Here is an 18,318-nt window from a genome sequence, read left to right as displayed (position 1 = left end):
CTCTATCTATGCTACTCATAATCTTATAAACGTCTATTGGGTCTCTTCTTAGCCTTCACCACTCTGGAGAAAACAACCCTAGTTTAACCAATCTCTCCTTATAACACAAGCCCTTTAATCCATTCAGCATCTGGTAAACCTCTTCTACGCCTACTCCTGAGCCTCCACATCCTTCCTATAATAGGGCAACCAGAAATGAATGCAGTAGTACAGATGCAACCTAGCCAGAGTTTTATAAAGCTACAACATGACTTCCTGACTCTTGACCTCAGTGCCTCGACTAACAAAGGCAAGCATGCAACATACCTCCATTACCATTCTACTTTTAGAGAGCTATGGACCTGACCCCAAGAACCCACTGTACATCAACACCATCAGAGGTCATGTCATTAACTTTGTACTTCCCCTTTGGATCTGATCTCCATCTACCATTTCTCTACCCATTTCTGCAACTGATCTATATCTCACTGTAACCTTTGGCAATATTCCGCACTTTCCAGATTGCCACCAATCTCAGTATTGTTTGCAAACTTACTAACTCTCTCAGCCAAGTTTACATCTAAGTCATTTATATACGTATATCCCAGACAGCAGAGGTCCCAGTATGGAATCCTGGAGAACTACTCATGGACCTCCAGCCAGAATAAGACTCATTGACTCCATGGGGAAGCCAGTTCTGAATCCAAACAGTCAAGACACCGTGGATCTCATGCATTTTGTTGCATTATTAATGATTAGGATTTGTCACATAAACTCTCCTCGGGCTTCCAGCTGGATATAACTGTTGAGTTTAACCTCAGAAGGAAGGCTAAACAACAAAGAAGCCTTGCCTTCTCTACACAACGATTCAGAGTGATGAATGTTGTGGTGAACCTCCTCCCTGCAGGGGTAAGTGAAAAAGGATCTAATGCTTTCTTGGGATTTGTGTCTTCTTGTTAAAAATACATTACATTGACCTCAAATTAATTTCCTCATAATTTACTCTCTCTCACATTTACTCTATATAGGCAATTAATGAGCGTGTCTTTCGGATGTGGGATGAAACGCACACAAGCACAGGGCGAATGTGCAAACTTTGCCTGGGCAGAACCACGGTCAGGATCATCGTTGGATTTATGAGACAGCAGCGTTACCTGTTGTGGCACTATACCAGTCAATGTCCCCATACACACACCACATGCACCTTGACATCTTTATGGAGGACATGGAAAAGTGGGCATCCTCAAGTAGTGACCCATCTAGAACAATGAAAATCACCATTTCTCTTTCAAAGACTAGACTCACACAAAGAAAATGATATTTTGTCCCATCAGATACCAAAACAACTATCCTTTCCTCAAAAAGCCAATCACTCTAAGTAGAGGGTGTTCTCCCAAACAGTACTGGTTACCTTATGATCTTCATCATCCATCTTGTTCTGTCATATAGTGAAATGCCATGCTTGTATGTATTTGCAATGTGTTGGACTGTGTCTATCATTTCCCCATTCACTCAGAGTAGGCATGATCATCTTTGTGTTTCATTGTAAGCTCTTTGGAGAGATACAGACACACAAGCCCTAACCTACCTCCATAATACTATTATTAGTTGCAAATTAGGAAATACTGAAATACTGCTGCAATAAATCAGAAGCTAGGGAATCTAGGGCTATGTTTACTTTAACTGTCATGATACAGCAGTACAGGCCTGTAAGAGACCACACACCTGTGTCACTACTGACTAATGAAATCATCACATTCTGAGGCATATTTCTTCAAAGATGTTGTGATAGGAACATGGTTCCAAGGACATTCTCGCTATAAATGATCGCTTGCTGCCATCCTCTGCAGCCCTGAGCTTATTGGCCTTTCCTTGATACCCTTCATGCAGTCTCAACTCATGCTACTACCTCTCCAAGATTACGATTCACGAGAAGGCTGTAGGCGCAGTAATGACAGTGTATCGTATCTGAAGTCAGGTTGCAGAATAAGTGGTCAGCATCCTGAGTGTTCTGTAGAAGAAGCAGATAGTTGAGTAAATTGCATGAATTACCTTTTAAACCATTTATTTGACTTGGATTTTGAGTGCCATTCAGAAGGTGGAGTGTGCTTTCACAAAACTGTGGGTCCAGCACGTGACTTAAAGGCAACTTCAAGATGAGCTAACACGAGGAAATCTGCATATGCTGGAAATTCAAATAACAACACACACAAAATTCTGGTGGAACACAGCAGGCCAGGCAGCATCTATAGGGAGAAACGCTGTCGACGTTTTGGGCCGAGACCCTTCGTCAGGACTAACCGAAAAGAAAGGTAGTAAGAGATTTGAAAGTAGTGGGGGGAGGGGGAAATGCGAAATGATGGGAGTAGACCGGAGGAGGTGGGATGAAGCTAAGAGCTGGAAAGGTGATTGGCGAAAGTGATACAGAGCTGGAGAAGGGAAAGGATCATGGGACAGGAGGCCTCAGGAGAAAGAAAGGAGGTGGGGGGGAAGCACCAGAGGGAGATGGAGAACAGGCAAACAACTAAATATGTCAGGGATGGGGTAAGAAGGGGAGAAGGGGCATTAACGGAAGTCAGAGAAGTCAATGTTCATGCCATCAGGTTGGAGGCTACCCAGCCGGTATATAAGGTGTTGTTCCTCCAACCTGAGTTTGGATTCATTTTGACAGTAGAGGAGGCCATGGATAGACATATCAGAATGGGAATGGGACGTGGAATTAAAAAGTGTGGCCACTGAGCTCCAACTTTTGTGCACATTTGGGCTGGGTTAACTCTATGCGGCCTTTTTTTCTTTTTCCTATTCTTACTAACTATTCAATAAAGCTGAAATTTGTAAATACACTTTTTATAAATCATACCAACCTTAGACGTACAGAATTTGAGAAAGGTGCTTTTCTTACCGCTGAGTCCAGTAGCAAGGGGTTAACTAACCGCATCATTGGAGATGCCCGGTAAAAAGGGGGTTTCAATCTAAAGATTTAGCACTGTAATGCCAGGCTAGGTTTTGTTCTGGACTTTCTGTTATATGACATGAAACCAAATATTTGATATTTGAATAAGGCTGATTATTGTAAAATTCTGCAGAGTATCAAATTAACACGCAAATTGAATTTGAAATCAAATGATAATATGTTAAGAATATCAGTCACCCACACGATTTCAGAATAGAAATTTATGTTTGATATTCTGTACTAATTTGCCTCTTCTTTTCTTGTTTGTTTCTTCTCTGCTTCTACATATAAACTTTTCACATTTCATTATCCTGTGTTGGTGTTAACATTCACAAATCACATGCAGCACCCTGATATACAGATCAAGTGGCTGTATTCAGTTGTGATCTGAGAAAGCAATTGCTGTTTTTCAGCATGAAAGCAAAGTAGCTGACTCTAACCCCATTTCTACACTACAAACACATATTGGCACCTCATCCTTATAAAAATGAGGACATCAGTAAGTAAAGCTCTTTGCATTAAAAAGGTAAAATAGACTTGTCTTGTTGTGATAGTCAATTAGCAGTAGCCAGGCAACTGGAGTTCATTCATAATCCCTTAAAATCTACTTATCCAAATCTCAAAACAAGGATCAACCCAATCACCATGCTTGCATACTTAAAATACGATAAACATGTTGTGAGGGATGTAACCAGCTTCACTTGGCTTAGTCAAAGTAAGGTAGAAATGAATATTGCTTTATTTTAAACAAATCAAACCTGCAGAAAGATGGGCAAGTAATTCCACCTCACAATTTATGGATAGTCAACACAGACTATACTATGTACAAAGACGGCATAGGTAAGAGGTGTCCGGCAATTGAGACATGGAGTCCATTATTATTTTTTGCCAACAGTTCCTACTGGGATCATTTTTACAGTTGAGAAGGGGGCCAGGTTATAGCTGATTTTAAGAGCAGAACATTCTACACTACTTAAAGGATTGAGTTTTTTAGTTATCAAAAGCCCGTATAATCATAGATTGAAAGGGAACTTAATCAATTACACCCCACCAACAGTAATTTCAAATTTCTTTGCTATGTATTTTAGTACTGATAAGAAAGATTCTATTTCAATGCAGAGCTCATCTCTAGTTTGCTCAAAGTCCCTTGAAGGAAGAAGCTGGGAATGGGATGGGATGGAATACTTTCAATTTGCCCAAATGGATGCACCAATAAAACCTATTGGCAGCCTATCCACCACCTTAAATATCACTTAGTCCACCATCAGTGCACAATGTTTTCACCAAAGTTCAAAGTAAATTTATTGTCGAAGTACATATATGTCACCAAATACAACCCTGCGATTTGTTTTCTTGCTTCCATACAGAACTCAAAAAGTCCAATAACCAGAATACAGGCAGTCCCCCGGTTACGAACGAGTTCCGTTCCTGAGTCCGTCTTTAAATCCGATTTGTATTTAGTATTTAGCGTCAGTTAGTCAAACGTTTGTCTTAGTATATAGTATATATTTTACCTTTCTATGCATATAAAACACTTAAGAAACATATGGATTTCAATAATTAAACCACTGCGTTGCTTAGTAATAACTGTAGCTTTCATTGGGGCAGGGCCTTTCACATGCTCCATTATTCTCACTTTATCCTTTACCTGTATCCTTTAAAATTGTTCCGAGCGTTGACCGACTGTAGCCTAATGCTTTTCCAATGACCGATGGCATTTCACCTCTTTCCAATCGCTTTATTATTTCCACTTCATTTTCAATCGTGATCGTTTTCCATCAACGGAACAGAAAACTGCAGATTCAGCAGCAGCCGCGGGTCCTCTGCTACCCCGGGTCCTAAAGTCCACCCGTACTGTGACAAGTTAAATGGGACAAGTGGGGGCAGTGCTGACTGGAAAAGGGGGGGGGGTCAGGGTGAATCTCGCTAAGAAATATTTAAGCCAAATACAAAGTTACACACTCAACACAGTGTTAACGGCAACAACTTAAAATGGCGGATGGCGTCGTGATCCAACTTAAAATGGTGGACGGCGTTCTCCTCCCTCCATTAGTAAGTACAAGTTGTTCATAAGTCAGATGTTTGTCACTCGGGGACTGCCTGTACAATCAATGAAAGACCACACCCAACAGGAGCGACAAACAAGCAATGTGCAAGGGACAAGAAATTGTGCAAATACAAAGGAAAAAAATATTAATAATATGTCCCTGTATCCTGTTGTATTTGTCTCAAGTTCCATTACTCGGTAGTATACACACATTATGAATGTGTTTACTTCTAATGACCATTTCACGCAAGTCTTTCTTTTAACTGCTTGAGTGGTAAGTGGACAGCTCCCCTGAGAAATGCCTGCACCAGTTGCAGCCTGTGATGTTAGTGGGCTATTTTGAATGCTGGCTGTATCTTTCTCGGGTTTCCCGGTGCCTGCCCGTCTATTCAGCAGTGCGCCACTAATGGCAGAGTCAGAATACCACAAATTATATTATGACTGATCAGTTATTACAGATAGAACAATCCATAATAACTGTCCGGATATAATAAGACAGGAGACACAAGCAAGAACGACTTATTTAATCGATAAAGCCATTCCAAACACACGCAACTTACAGAAATCAGTAAGTGAAAAACACCAGAAATATGCTGAATGAAACGAGGAAACTGAAAGACTATGGAACATGAACATTGTCCCGAAGGTAATGTCTACAACTGGTGTCATCCCAATACACCACACAGTAGCATTAAACAATTAGGGCTTATACTTTTAACAATTAAGTAATATCTATGTAAATCTTCAGAAAGACACAATACCAAACACCACTAGAATAGTCCAAAAGTTCCTAGCAATTGACAAATGAGCGTGCTTGACTATGCTTATACTTCAGGTTTGACCAGTTTGAGCTGAGAAAGAATTAATAATAATAATAAACAAGTCAGCAATAAATATCAAAAACATAAGATGAAGAGTCCTTGAAAGTGAGTCCATTGGTTGTGGTAACAGTTCAGTACAGGGTGAGTGAAGTTGAGTGAAGTTATGAGTCCTGAGGCTCCTGTACCTTCTTCCTGATGGCAGCAGTGAGAAGAGAGTCTGTCCTGGGTAGTGGGGATCCTTGATGATAGAATGCATCATTTCCACAGGATGATCAGGATTTAGTTGATTTTCAGCACAAATGATTCCCACAAATGAAGGACAATCAAATACGTATTTGCTAATCAGTCTGGTTAAACTTTTTTTGGACTTTAATAGCCAGCAACAAATTTGTCAGACTTTCTTTCTGGTGACCAGCTGTGAGTACATTAGGGTAAGTGATGCAGGAGATGATGAAAACGACGCACTTCACCTGAAAGAACTTAGAAAGGATTTTCAAAGACAAATCCAGAAACAGTAAAGTGTTCATTCCGAACAGATCATGGAAAATAACTTATATTTATGAAGTAGAATGAAAGATCCCAAGGCACACCATGGGGGATACATTGTTTTGCATCGTATCATCTGATACTCAGAATATTATTCTTATTTTTTCTTTTTTCAATGCAGGTTACCCTTTAGGTAAGTGGACTAGAAGAAACATGTCAGAAAGGTAGCAGGCCAGCAAGGGTGTAGAAAAGCATTACTGAACTGGTCAAATGGGTAAAAAATGTGGTAAATGGAAATCAAACTAGTTATGTGTGATGAGGTAATTTGTTAAGGGCAAACAAGCTTTGGAAATATTTAACAAATTGTAGAATATAGGACCGTCAAGAGTAGTAGATTGAAGTGCACGTCCTTGGACCACGGAAGGTGGTAGAGTAGGTAAGTACCATATGCAGCATACAGAATACATAATTGTAAAAATACAGAAAATCATCTCAGAAGGTCAGGCTACCATGACTCTAGTGCACAGAAGTTCCCGTTCCCTAAACTATGCCATCCACACTCACTTCAGTTGGATATGGTTATCAAGCTTAGAGCATTTTATGGTAGATAATGCACCAGTTAGTATATTTCTTGAGAAGAGTGAGTGGAGAAGTCAACCAAATACCCAGTAAGGGAGGGATTACCAAGGTCATTTGGGTGAATGTGCTGGTAGGAATAACAGAACAGAAATTGGTGAGGGGGGGGACAGGAAATTTCTGGTGTTCTGTGTCTGTTGAATGTTAAGAGGGGTATGATGATTTAATTAAGCTTATCATTTGACTATCAGTTTCTTGTCCACACTGACCGTATTAAGTAGTGTGGTAGACCTTCCTCAGTGGTAACTTGCATCTGCTCCAGTCTGCCTATTGTCACGACAAGTCAACAGCAGATGCGATTTCTCTGGCTCTTCACTCTGCTCATGAACCATTCAGACAACAGGAAGTCGTATGTTAAAGCTGTTGTTCATCAACTACACTTCAACGTTCAACACAATTATCCCATCGTCCAGCTTGAAGACCATAAGACAAAGGAGCAGAAGTCGGCCATTTGGCCCATCGAGTCTGCTCTGCCATTTCATCATGAGCTGATCCAATCTCCCCTTTAGTCCCATTCCCCCACCTTCTCACCATAACCTTTGATGCCCTGACTACTCAGATACCTATCAATCTCTGCCTTCAATAGACCCAATGACTTGGCCTCCACTGCCACCCATGGAAACAAATTCCATAGATTCACCACCCTCTGGCTAAAAAAACTTTTTTCGCATCTCTGTTCTGAATGGGCGCCCTGCAATCCTCAAGTCATGTCCTCTTGTACTAGACTACCCCACCATGGGAAACAACTTTGCCACATCCACTCTGTCCATGCCTTTCAACATTCAAAATGTTTCTATGAGGTCCCTCTTCATTCTTTTAAACACCAAGGAGTACAGTCCAAGAGCGGTTAAACGTTCCTCAAATGTTAACCCTCTCATTCCCAGAATCATTCTAGTGAATCTTCTCTGAACCCTCTCCAATGTCAGCACATCCTTTCTTAAATAAGGAGCCCAAAACTGCACACAGTATTCCAAGTGAGGTCTTACCAGTGCCTTATAGAGCATCAACATCACATCCCTGCTCCTATACTCTATTCCTCTAGAAATGAATGCTAACATTGCATTCACCTTCTTCATCACTGACTCAACCTGGAGGTTAACCTTAAGGGTATCCTGCACGAGGACTCCCAAGTCCCGTTGCATCTCAGAACTTTGAATTCTCTCCCCATTTAAATAATAGTCTTCCCATTTATTTCGTCTACCAAAGTGCATGACCGTACACTTCCCGACATTGTAATTTATTTGCCACTTCTTTGTCCATTCCCCCAATCTATCCAAGTCTCTCTGCAGACTCTCTGTTTCCTCAGCACTACCGGCCCCTCCACCTATCTTTGTATCATCAGCAAACTTAGCCACAAAGCCATCTATTCCATAATCCAAATCGTTGATATACAACATAATAAGAAGCGGCCCCAACACGGACCCCTGTGGAACACCACTGGTAACCGGCAGCCAACCAGAATGGGATCCCTTTATTCCCACTCTCTGTTTTTTGCCAATTAACCAACGCTCTATCCACGTATGTAACTTTCCTGTAATTCCATGGGCTCTTATCTTGTTTAGCAGCCTCATGTGCGGCACCTTGTGAAAAGGCCTTCTGAAAATCCAAATACATAACATCCACTGCATCTCCCTTGTCTAGCCTACTTGTAATTTCCTCAAAAAATTGCACTAGGATGGTCAGGCAGGATTTTCCTTTAAGGAAATCATGCGGTGTTCTGCCTATCTTGTCATATGCCTCCAGGTACTCCGTAACCTCATCCTTGACAATCGACTCCAACAACTTCCCAACCACCAATGTCAAGCTAACAGGTATATAATTTCCTTTTTGCTTCCTTGCCCCCTTCTTAAATAGCAGAGTGATATTTGCAATCTTCCAGTCCTCTGGAACCAGGCCAGAATCTATCGACTTTTGAAAGACCATTGCTAATGCCTCTGCAATCTCCACTGCTACTTCCTTCAGAACACGAGGGTGCATTCCATCTGGTCCAGATTTATCTACTCTTAGACTATTCAGCTTCCTGAGTACTTTCTCTGTTGAAATTGTGACTGTGCATATTTCTCTTCCTCAGTGAAGACTGATGCAAAATATGCGTTCAGTTCCTCCACCATCTCCTTATCTCCCATTACAATTTCTCCAGCGTCATTTTGTATCGGTCCTATATCTACTCTCACCTGTCTTTTACTCTTTATATACTTGAAAAAGCTTTTAGTATCCTCTTTGATATTATTTGCTAGCTTCCTTTCACAGTTCATCTTTTCCCTCTTAATGACCTTCTTAGTTTCCTTTTGTAAGCTTTTAAAAACTTCCCAATCCTCTATCTTCCCATTAATTTTTGCTTCCTTGTATGCCCTTTGCTTTGCTTTTACTTTGGCTTTGACTTCTCTTGTCAGCCACGGTTGCATCCTTTTTCCATTCGAAAATTTCTTCTTCTTTGGAATATATCTGTCTTGCACCTTCCTCACTTCTCGCATAAACTCCAGCCACTGCTGCTCTGTCGTCCTTCCCGTTAGTGTCCCTTTCCAGTCAACCTTGGCCAGTTCCTCTCTCATGCCACTGTAATTTCCTTTACTCCACTGAAATGCCGACACATCGGATTTCGGCTTCTCTTTCTCAAATTTCACAGTGAGCTCAATCATGTTGTGATCACTGCCTCCTAAGGGTTCCTTCACTTCCATCTCTCTAATCACCTCTGGTTCATTACACAATACCCAATCCAGTACAGCCGATCCCCTAGTGGGCTCAACAACAAGCTGATCTAAAAAGCCATCTCGTAGACATTCTACAAATTCTCTCTCTTGAGATCCAGTGCCGACCTGATTTTCCCAATCCACTCGCATATTAAAATCCCCTACAATTATCATAACACTGCCCTTCTGGCAAGCCTTTTCATATTTCCTGTTGTAATTTGTAGTCCACATCACTGCAGCTGTTTGGAGGCCTGTAGATAGCTGCCATCAGGGTCCTTTTACCCCTGCGATTTCTTAGCTCAACCCATAAAGATTCTGTACCTTCCAATCCCATGTCAACTCTTTCTAATGATTTAATATCATTTCTTACCATTAAAACCACGCCACCCCCTCTACCTGCCTGCCTATCCTTCCGATACACTGTGTATCCTTGAATGTTCAGCTCCCAGAGACAGGCATCCTTTAGCCACGTCTCAGTGATGGCCACAATATCATAACTGCCAATCTGTAACTGTACAACAAGATCATCCACCTTATTCCTTATGCTGCGTGCATTTAAGTATAACACCTTAAGTTCAGTATTTGGTACTTTTTGCATTGATTGCACTGCAACTGTATTGCACTGCAACTCATCCCAATGGCTGCAAATTTGCTCCAACACCTGCCTGACCTTCCTGACATCCTTACTGCTCACTACCTTAGACCTATTTCTGTTTTCCCTCTCCTCCGCTCCATCATTCCGGTTCCCATCCCTCTGCCAAATTAGTTTAAACCCTCCCTAACAGCTCTATTAAACCTTCCCGCCAGGATATTGGTCCCCCTAGGATTCAAGTGTAACCCGTCCTTTTTGTACTACCTTTGCGGTCCTTCTTCTCAACTCCCTATATTCTCCTTTCAGGACCTCTTCCCTTTTTCTACCTATGTCATTGGTACCTATATGTACCAACACCTCTGGCTCCTCACCCTCCCACTTCAGGATATCTTGGATGCATCAGAAACATCCCGGACTCTGGCACCAGGGAGGCAAACTACCATCTGGGTCTCCTGATTACGTCCACAGAATCGCTTATCTGACCCCATAACTATCGAGTCCCCTATTACTACTGCCTTCCTCTTCCTTTCCCTACCCTTCTGAGCTACAGGGCTGGATTCTGCGCCGGAGGCACGGCCACTGTTGTTTCCCCCAGGTAGGCTGTCCCCCCCAAAAGTACTCAAACAGGAGTACTTATTGTCAGGAGGTACCGCCACTGGGGTACTCTCTAGTACCTGACTCTTCCCCTTCCCCCTCCTAACCGTGACCCACCTGTCTACCTCCCGTGGCCCCGATGTGACCACCTGCCTGTAACTCCTGTCTATCAACTCCTCACTCTCCCTGACCAGATGAAGGTCATCGAGCTGCAGCTCCAGTTCCCTAACACAGTCCCTTAGGAGCTACAGCTCGGCGCACCTGGTGCAGATGTGGATGTCCGGGAGGCTAGGAGACTCCAGGACCTCCCATATCCGACACCAAGAACAACAAGCTGCCCTCACACTCATACTTCCCCTTTCCTCAAATAACAGGAAAAACTGAAACCTAAACCTACCTTGCCTGGCCCGCTTCCGCCTAAGCCCGTTGAGGCAAAGCCCTTAAACCTTCACTCTGCTCCCGGCTCACTCCGCTGCCTGCAAATGACGCTGCCCGCTGTTTAAGGCTGTGTTCCTTTTTAAATCTTCCCCGCTTCACTATCCACTGTCACACGCCTGCGCAGTCCCGCCTCTCTTAACTCCGATGAGAATAAGAAAAATCAAAATGGCTCCCACCACACTCCCGTTCTGAACCTCCAACTCCCTTCTCCTCTGCAATTGGAGTTTCTCATGGGCAGACCTGAATCAAGGAGGAATATTAATCCTCACAAGCGCATCCTCAAGGCTGCATGTTTAACCCCTGTTTTACTCTGTATACACAACTGCCTGTGCGGCTAAGTACAGCTCTAATACCATCTTCAAATTCGCCTATGAGCCTATTATTGCTGGACCAATCACAGGAGGTAATGAGTCCGCTTACCAGAGTGAGATTGGTTGAGGAGTGCTGCAAAAACAACAAAACTAAAGACATTAGGAAGGGGAAGGAGGGCAAACATACAGCACCCTACTTTGGCATTTCAATGGTGCAGTCAGTAGCTTTAAATTCCTGGGCATTAACACATCAGATGACCTGTTTTGGGCCCAGCACATAGATGGAATCATAAGGAAAGTGCAATATACATAAAGTGCTGGAGGAACTCAGCAAGTCAGGCAGCATCTGTACAGGAGAATAAACAGTTGATGTTTTGGGCTGAGACCTTTCATCAGGACTGGAAAGGAATGGGGAAGAAACCAGAATAAGAAAGTGGGGGGAGGGAAAGGAGTACAAGATAGCAGGTGATAGGTAAAACCAGTTGAGGGGGAAGGGGAATAAAGCAAGAAGCTGGCAGGTGATAGGTGGAAGAGGAGAAGGGTTTTAAGAAGAGGGAATCTGATTGGAGAGGGCAGTAGATCATGGGTAAAAGGAGAAACAGAAGAGCACCAGAGGGAAGTGATAGGCAGGTGAGGAGGAACCAGAATGGGAAACGGAAAAAGAGAGAAAGGACAGTAGTAATTACCAGAATTTAGAGCAATTAATGCCATCATGTTGGAGGCTAACTGTGGTGAACTACATATACCTGTCTGGACACGCCCCCCCCCCCCCCCCCCGCTGACTGCTCCTGTGGCTCCTCCCACAGACCCCAGTATAAAGGCGATTGGAGGCACAGCCCCTTCCTCAGTCTCTAGGATGTAGTGTGGTGGTCACTTGCTGCTTGTTCTTTCTTCCAGCCAATAAAGCCTATATCTCGCCTCATGTCTCCAAGAGTTATTGATGGTGCATCACTAACCAAACTGAATATGAGGTGTTGCCTCTCCAACCAGAGACTAGCCTTATCGTGGCAGTAGAAGAGGGCATGGACCAACACGTCAGAATGGGAATGGGAAATAATGTTCAAGATTAAGAAGTAGAGATTAAATTTATAAAAAGTTCAATGTAATCATTTACAGATTTCCAAAGATTTTGTGCTCAGGTCTACACCAAACGAAGTGGTATTCCTTTAAGAAAATTATGAAGGTCAGGTGCAAGGGCAGAGCTTGTCACTGGAGTCATTAATAAATGGACCCTTACTTTCTGGATCATGTATGTTGTTCCCTCCTATGCTTCCAGCTCAGAAATTTGCACACCAAGCATTTTAGCAATTCAGTAATTTTCCACATTTCTTTTTAAATTAAAATGAACACAATTATCTAGTTTCTTTAATATGGTAAAACAACCCAAGTGCCTTTTTGAAGTCAAATCATTGGCCAGTGAGTAACTGAGTCTTTTTAAAAATAGAACTGCTGGTTTTGGCAATTCTTTGAATGAGTGGGAGTGTTGTAAATAGTTAAATTATAACCATTAAGTGGTACTGGTTTAGCATTGAGTGTAAGTTTATAGAATGTCTATTGCCTTTTTTAAGCAGTTTTTCACCCAGGATATTCACGATTTTCACAGCTTTTTACCTATCACTTCCTGCTACTTTCTCACTTTCACACTGTTCTTGCTGCAATTGCCTCATTTTGTTTTCACTAAAAAATCTTTTACTGACGCAGTCCTCTCCATTATCATGCTCAGCACAAAGGCAAAGCTATCTGCAGTTCCATAAAACTAGTTTTTCACTCAGGTTTTTAATTTCCTTTTTCTTCGTGTACTTCCATTGATCACACCAACTCTTTTATTTCAGCTAAACTGATGTTCCTGTTCCAGCTCACTGAAGGAATGCATAAAACCACATTCTCATAGTCTCTCATAAGAAGGAGTATTTATAAACCAATATATCACAAGATATATAAGCATTTAAATAAACTTCAAACAAACTGCCGTATCTTGGCACATAGAAATTATATGTACTGTCAATTCCTTTTCCCTTTGAACGTTGCCATTAGATTTGAAAGAGTCAAATAACTGACATCCCTGTACAAAAGGTACATCTGCAAAGGGTACTTGGTTATATTGTATTGAATGCCATTGTACTATAAGTGAATTTACATACACAGTACAATACTGGCAGTGATCCAACAAATCCTAAATAGAGTCCTATAATTATTAATTACTTTTTCTCCTTAAGGTTTACTTATGATTAAAATAACTTTACTGTCTGCAGAGCCTCCAAAAGACACTGGGATGCAAAGCAGCTACAGAAGTAAAAATGTCACAACCTCTGAACTTCTAAATACTCATTAGTTATGATTGTGCTGCATTCTGATAATAGCCATTTTATTGTTCTTGTTCATACTGGATGGAGATAATCATTGATCAAAGCACTTCCATTGTTTTACATCTACACAAGAGGACTTCACCTGAAATTCAGTACCTTTCAGAATGTACAGTTCCCTCAATAATACACTGAAGAGTGAATTATGTACTCAGTCTTTGGAGTTAGTCTTGAATTCAAGCTTTTTAACACAGCTAAACGGTAGTAACAATGAGATGTTCCTTCATAACAAATAACCATATAACACTTAATAATACTTAATTAATTTGCATGATAATAAATTTATCCTAAAACTGGTATCATCACCCTGAGTAGCAGAAAGCAGTAAGAGCTCCCATTCCTAATCCCAATGAAGCAGCTTCTACTGAAAGTGCGTAAGTATGGATACTGGGTGTGCTATACTCTGCCATCTTGCTGATGGCACTGCTATTAGCCTCAACGGTGGAATTCTCCACTCCAAACTAAAACATTGTGCAAACTGAAGTTCAACTGAAGAACCCATAACTTAAGTTGACACAAATGTACCGTAATTTAAATGCTTTTGGCTGAAAAGCTGAACAGACTCCTTTTCACTTTCTCAGAGAGTTGCAAGATGTTATGGCTCCACTTTGTGGAGTTCTCCAGGGTCAATATTTAATTATAATCTAACATCAGAAAAGCAGATTATATGACCTTTATCATACTTTCGTGCTTCCTTGCTGAGTACAAGTTGTCCAGCACATTGCTCTGATTATAACAGAGACTGCATGTCGAAATGACAGTTGCTCGGGAATGTCTTGAGGCATGAAAATATACTTTGAGATAATATCTGATTCTGGCTGTCTGGGAAGAGGAGACTGGCTGTTGCATTCTTGAGGAACATGTGAAGCTACTTCATGCTGAATTAAATTGAATCATCTGGCAATTCAATAAACAGGTGTGAAACACCTGTAAGTCTGAACAGCTTGCAGATAAAGTCGATGTAATTAACATCAAGTAGAATCGATTTCAACTATTTGATTTATGTTTTAATCAACTGCTAATGATATTGTGAAGCTGTTGGAAAAGTTTATAACAATGCATACATCTGTCATATTCATCAATCTGTTTCTGTCCTGAATTTTAAAATTGCTCCCTCCTCATGTTTCTAATATTTGGACAGCCCAGTAAATGAAGATACAGGGTTTATTGATGAACTGTGACCAGCTTTCTCACATAGTCCTGTTGAATGGTTTTGGCTCGAAACATTGACTGTACTTTTTCCATAGATGCTGCCTGGCCTGCTGAGTTCCCTCAGCATTTTGTGTGTGTTGCTCGGATTTCCAGCATCTGCAGATTTTCTCTTGTTTGTGTTTTTTGACATAGTGTCTAATTTTACAGATATAATATTGCAGCACTTAAATTATGCCACCAAAAATGTATCATGGACTATAGGAGGCAAGGTTTTCATGCTTCTCCTTCATTTTATAGATGGAAGATCCATTATGCTTTAAGTTCTCCAAGAGAATGAGGCTCTCCAATAAGTCTGGGTATAAATTAAATTAATGCGCTGAACACTTCCTCTGGTGGATTTGAAAGATCTTTTGACATTACTTTGAAGAATCAACATAATAAAAGATATAATTTAATCACTTTCACATTACTCTTGTCAAGAAATTTCTGTCATAAGTAAACTAGCTGGCATGTTTCCAATGTCATAGCGTGGTGATTAGTGCAACACTATTATAGCTCAGGATATCAGAGTTTGGAGTTCAATCCTGGCATCCTCTGTAAGGAGTCTCTGTACGTGCTTCCCATGGAATGTGTGGGTTTTCTCTGGTTCCTACAGTTTCCTCCCACCGTTCAAAGATGTACCAGGTAGATTCAATGGTCATCGTAAATTGTCCCATGATTAGGTTAACGTTAAATTGGGGTAGTCGGGGGCTGCAGGCAGTGCAGCTCCAAGGGCCAGAGTAAAAATAAATAAAATAAACCACTTCAAGATTACTTTCTGCCCTCACAGCACAGTCATATTCCAAGGGCATGAAAGGAACTATAGGAATACAATTTTATTTTTTATTCAAAAACTGATGCTAGTCTCAACTCTACACCAGCAGTATTATAAGTGCATTAGGCACTGCAGGATCTTTACTACATTAAAGGAAATAGAGCAAACTACAGCAAAGTAATGGTAATGTAAAGTGTCTTTTTTACAATTCAGGTGATAAATCAGCTTGTTTTTTAGTTTCTACTACAATTTTGTCTGTTAAGAGGCAACAGTTTTGGTTTATTGACAACAGCCTTGCCTCTGGATGAGAAGGATGAAGGATGTAAGCTTCATCCATTCCAGCACTTAAGCTAGTCCTGATAGCTACATAATTCACGGATGTTCTTGTGTGTGCCCCCTTTCCCCAGTCAACGTCGCCTCTAAGTTTTTCTTAACAGCTGTGCAGGCCAACTGTTGCTCTGAGTAGGAAATTTTTGCACACCTGAAAACTGCGCAGCAATTTAATAAAACATTATATGAAAGAAAACTCCAGCTGCGTGACAACAAAGGTTATGTGCGCGGGAGCATTTCAGCTACTGCGCGGTTGTGCACCTGCGCAAATAAAGGGAACAATGCCTTCCCATATACAAACAGCAACGCAGCAATGCTTAAGATTTAACATCCTAATTCTTGTTTTCCAATCTTACATGCTCCTGCCTTTCCTCTGTAATTTCTCCTACTTTATCAATAATGTGAGGTGCCTACTTTCTCCAGTTTCAGATTGCTGATCATCCCAAATCTGGTCACTCAGTCACTGCTGGCCTTGCCATTAGTTCTGGAATTCACTCTGTAAATCTCTCCACCTCTCAATCTATTTCTGTCTTTAAATCTTTAATCTTTGACTAGATTTCTGATGATCTGTGCAGATCATTCCAAAAGTGGTGCAATGTCAGATCTGCTTTGAAACATTTCTACAGAGCATCTTTACTACATTAAAGGCATTGTATAAATACATTGCTATTTAAACATATCAAAGAAACTGATTTAGCTTTGATCACCTATCCTAGGGCCCTCTATGCCCTCTTCCAAGAATTTTGTCAGTGGCAAATGAGGGTTTTGGCAGATGGGACCTCCACCATTAGTGAGAGAGGGAGCCTGTGACATGTCGAACTGCCGGGTGAACAATAGCTTTTGTTGATCATGGTTTCTCTTTGGAGTCTTTGCTACTGCTTGGTGGGTGGTGGGCACTGATGCTTTCTGTTGAAATGGTTGGGGTGGGAGGGGAAGGCTGATGCTGTGTGGGGAAGGGGTGGTGAGAGGAGTGGCTGTAGTTTTTGCTGAACCAGCGGTAGAGTTGGAGAAGCCCAAGGTGTGCTATAGCTGCTTGAGGGTGTGGTTGGGGCCATTCAACAATGGTATGCACTTCCTCTGGGTCCATGGTTATGGCTTGGGGTGAAAGGATATAACCCAGAAAGCACATGACATGGGTGTGAAACTGGCATTTTTCTAACTTGCAGCCTGTGTAGTGCCATTTTCCCAGTTAACAGTGGACCAGGTCAGAGCTTGCCCAGTCAAGAGATGACAAAGGTAATCTTGGGAGCTCAAAGAGTAATACGTACTGGGACAGGAAGTTCTGGCATTGGGTTGGGGATCCATCAAAGGGTTTGGGCAGTGCAATTCCAGGTTCAGATGGTGGAGGCTGACTGTTGCAGGGCTGCTGTATGGCGACGAAGAGTTGGACAAGAGTGGTGAGCAGACGGTCAATGCTGCCTCTGGATTGTGTGCTCGTGTCAATGAATGACTTCTTTGAAGTGAGCATATTCTGCTGGGCCAATTGCTGGGCCAACTCATCCCACCAAGAAATGTTGAGGAGGCAGAGCAGCAGAGATGATTCAGCAATAAGTGAAATCTTTAATAATAGATTCCAAAAATAACAAGGCACAAGTGGCCACAAAATGAAAGACAATACCACAGGAAACAAGGGAACTGAAGATTAAGAGCAACTAGTTGCAGCTGGCTGCTTTAATGAGTGAATAATGATTGTGGATGAGAGCTGGGTGATAGACTACAGGTGACGAGTTGGAAATGTGTGGCAGGTGACTCCTGTTAGCTGTGAGGAGACTGGAGGAGCCTGCATGTGCACGCCTGACAATATGGTATATGTAAAATAGAAATTCCTATTTCGAGATGCTAAACAATAAGTGAAGTGAGATTTTCTATGGTTTTACTCTGGAAGAAAAATGCTTTCTTCTATGACATGTAAGAAATGCCTATCTGTTAATGCAGGGAATAAAAAGCCATAAGAATTTGAAATGTTTCTCTACACCCTCAGCAGCTAATGAAAAATAAAAATAAAAAGAGGTAAACTGAAATTATTCCCATTATTTAGAGAAACCTAGACTGATTTAACTCAAGCAAGATGACATCACATAGAGATATTGAGTTTGTTAGGTGAAACCCTCT

The 18,318-nt window shown here is 41.5% G+C and overlaps 1 protein-coding gene across 7 annotated transcripts in view; it reads right to left on the bottom strand.

The window, feature by feature from the left end:
• Positions 1-18,318, bottom strand: part of LOC140726615 (protocadherin-17-like) — a 304,136-nt gene that overhangs the window by 202,013 nt on the left and 83,805 nt on the right. The window contains exon 4 of one of the 7 annotated variants that reach the window (XM_073043212.1): positions 5,489-6,279. The exons of 5 other annotated variants lie outside the window; for them this stretch is intronic. In XM_073043212.1, coding sequence (XP_072899313.1) covers positions 6,227-6,279 — 53 coding nt within the window. In that variant the 3' untranslated portion in view covers positions 5,489-6,226. Of the gene's footprint in view, positions 1-5,488; positions 6,280-6,317; positions 7,240-18,318 lie in introns of those variants that run through there. One more of the 7 variants, XM_073043214.1, reaches the window with a different exon arrangement.

Source organism: Hemitrygon akajei, chromosome 4 (genome assembly GCF_048418815.1).
Source record: "Hemitrygon akajei chromosome 4, sHemAka1.3, whole genome shotgun sequence".
Classification (NCBI taxonomy): domain Eukaryota; kingdom Metazoa; phylum Chordata; class Chondrichthyes; order Myliobatiformes; family Dasyatidae; genus Hemitrygon; species Hemitrygon akajei.
The sequence above is the reverse complement of the archived record's forward strand: the minus strand, read 5'-3'. Positions and strand labels throughout refer to the sequence as shown.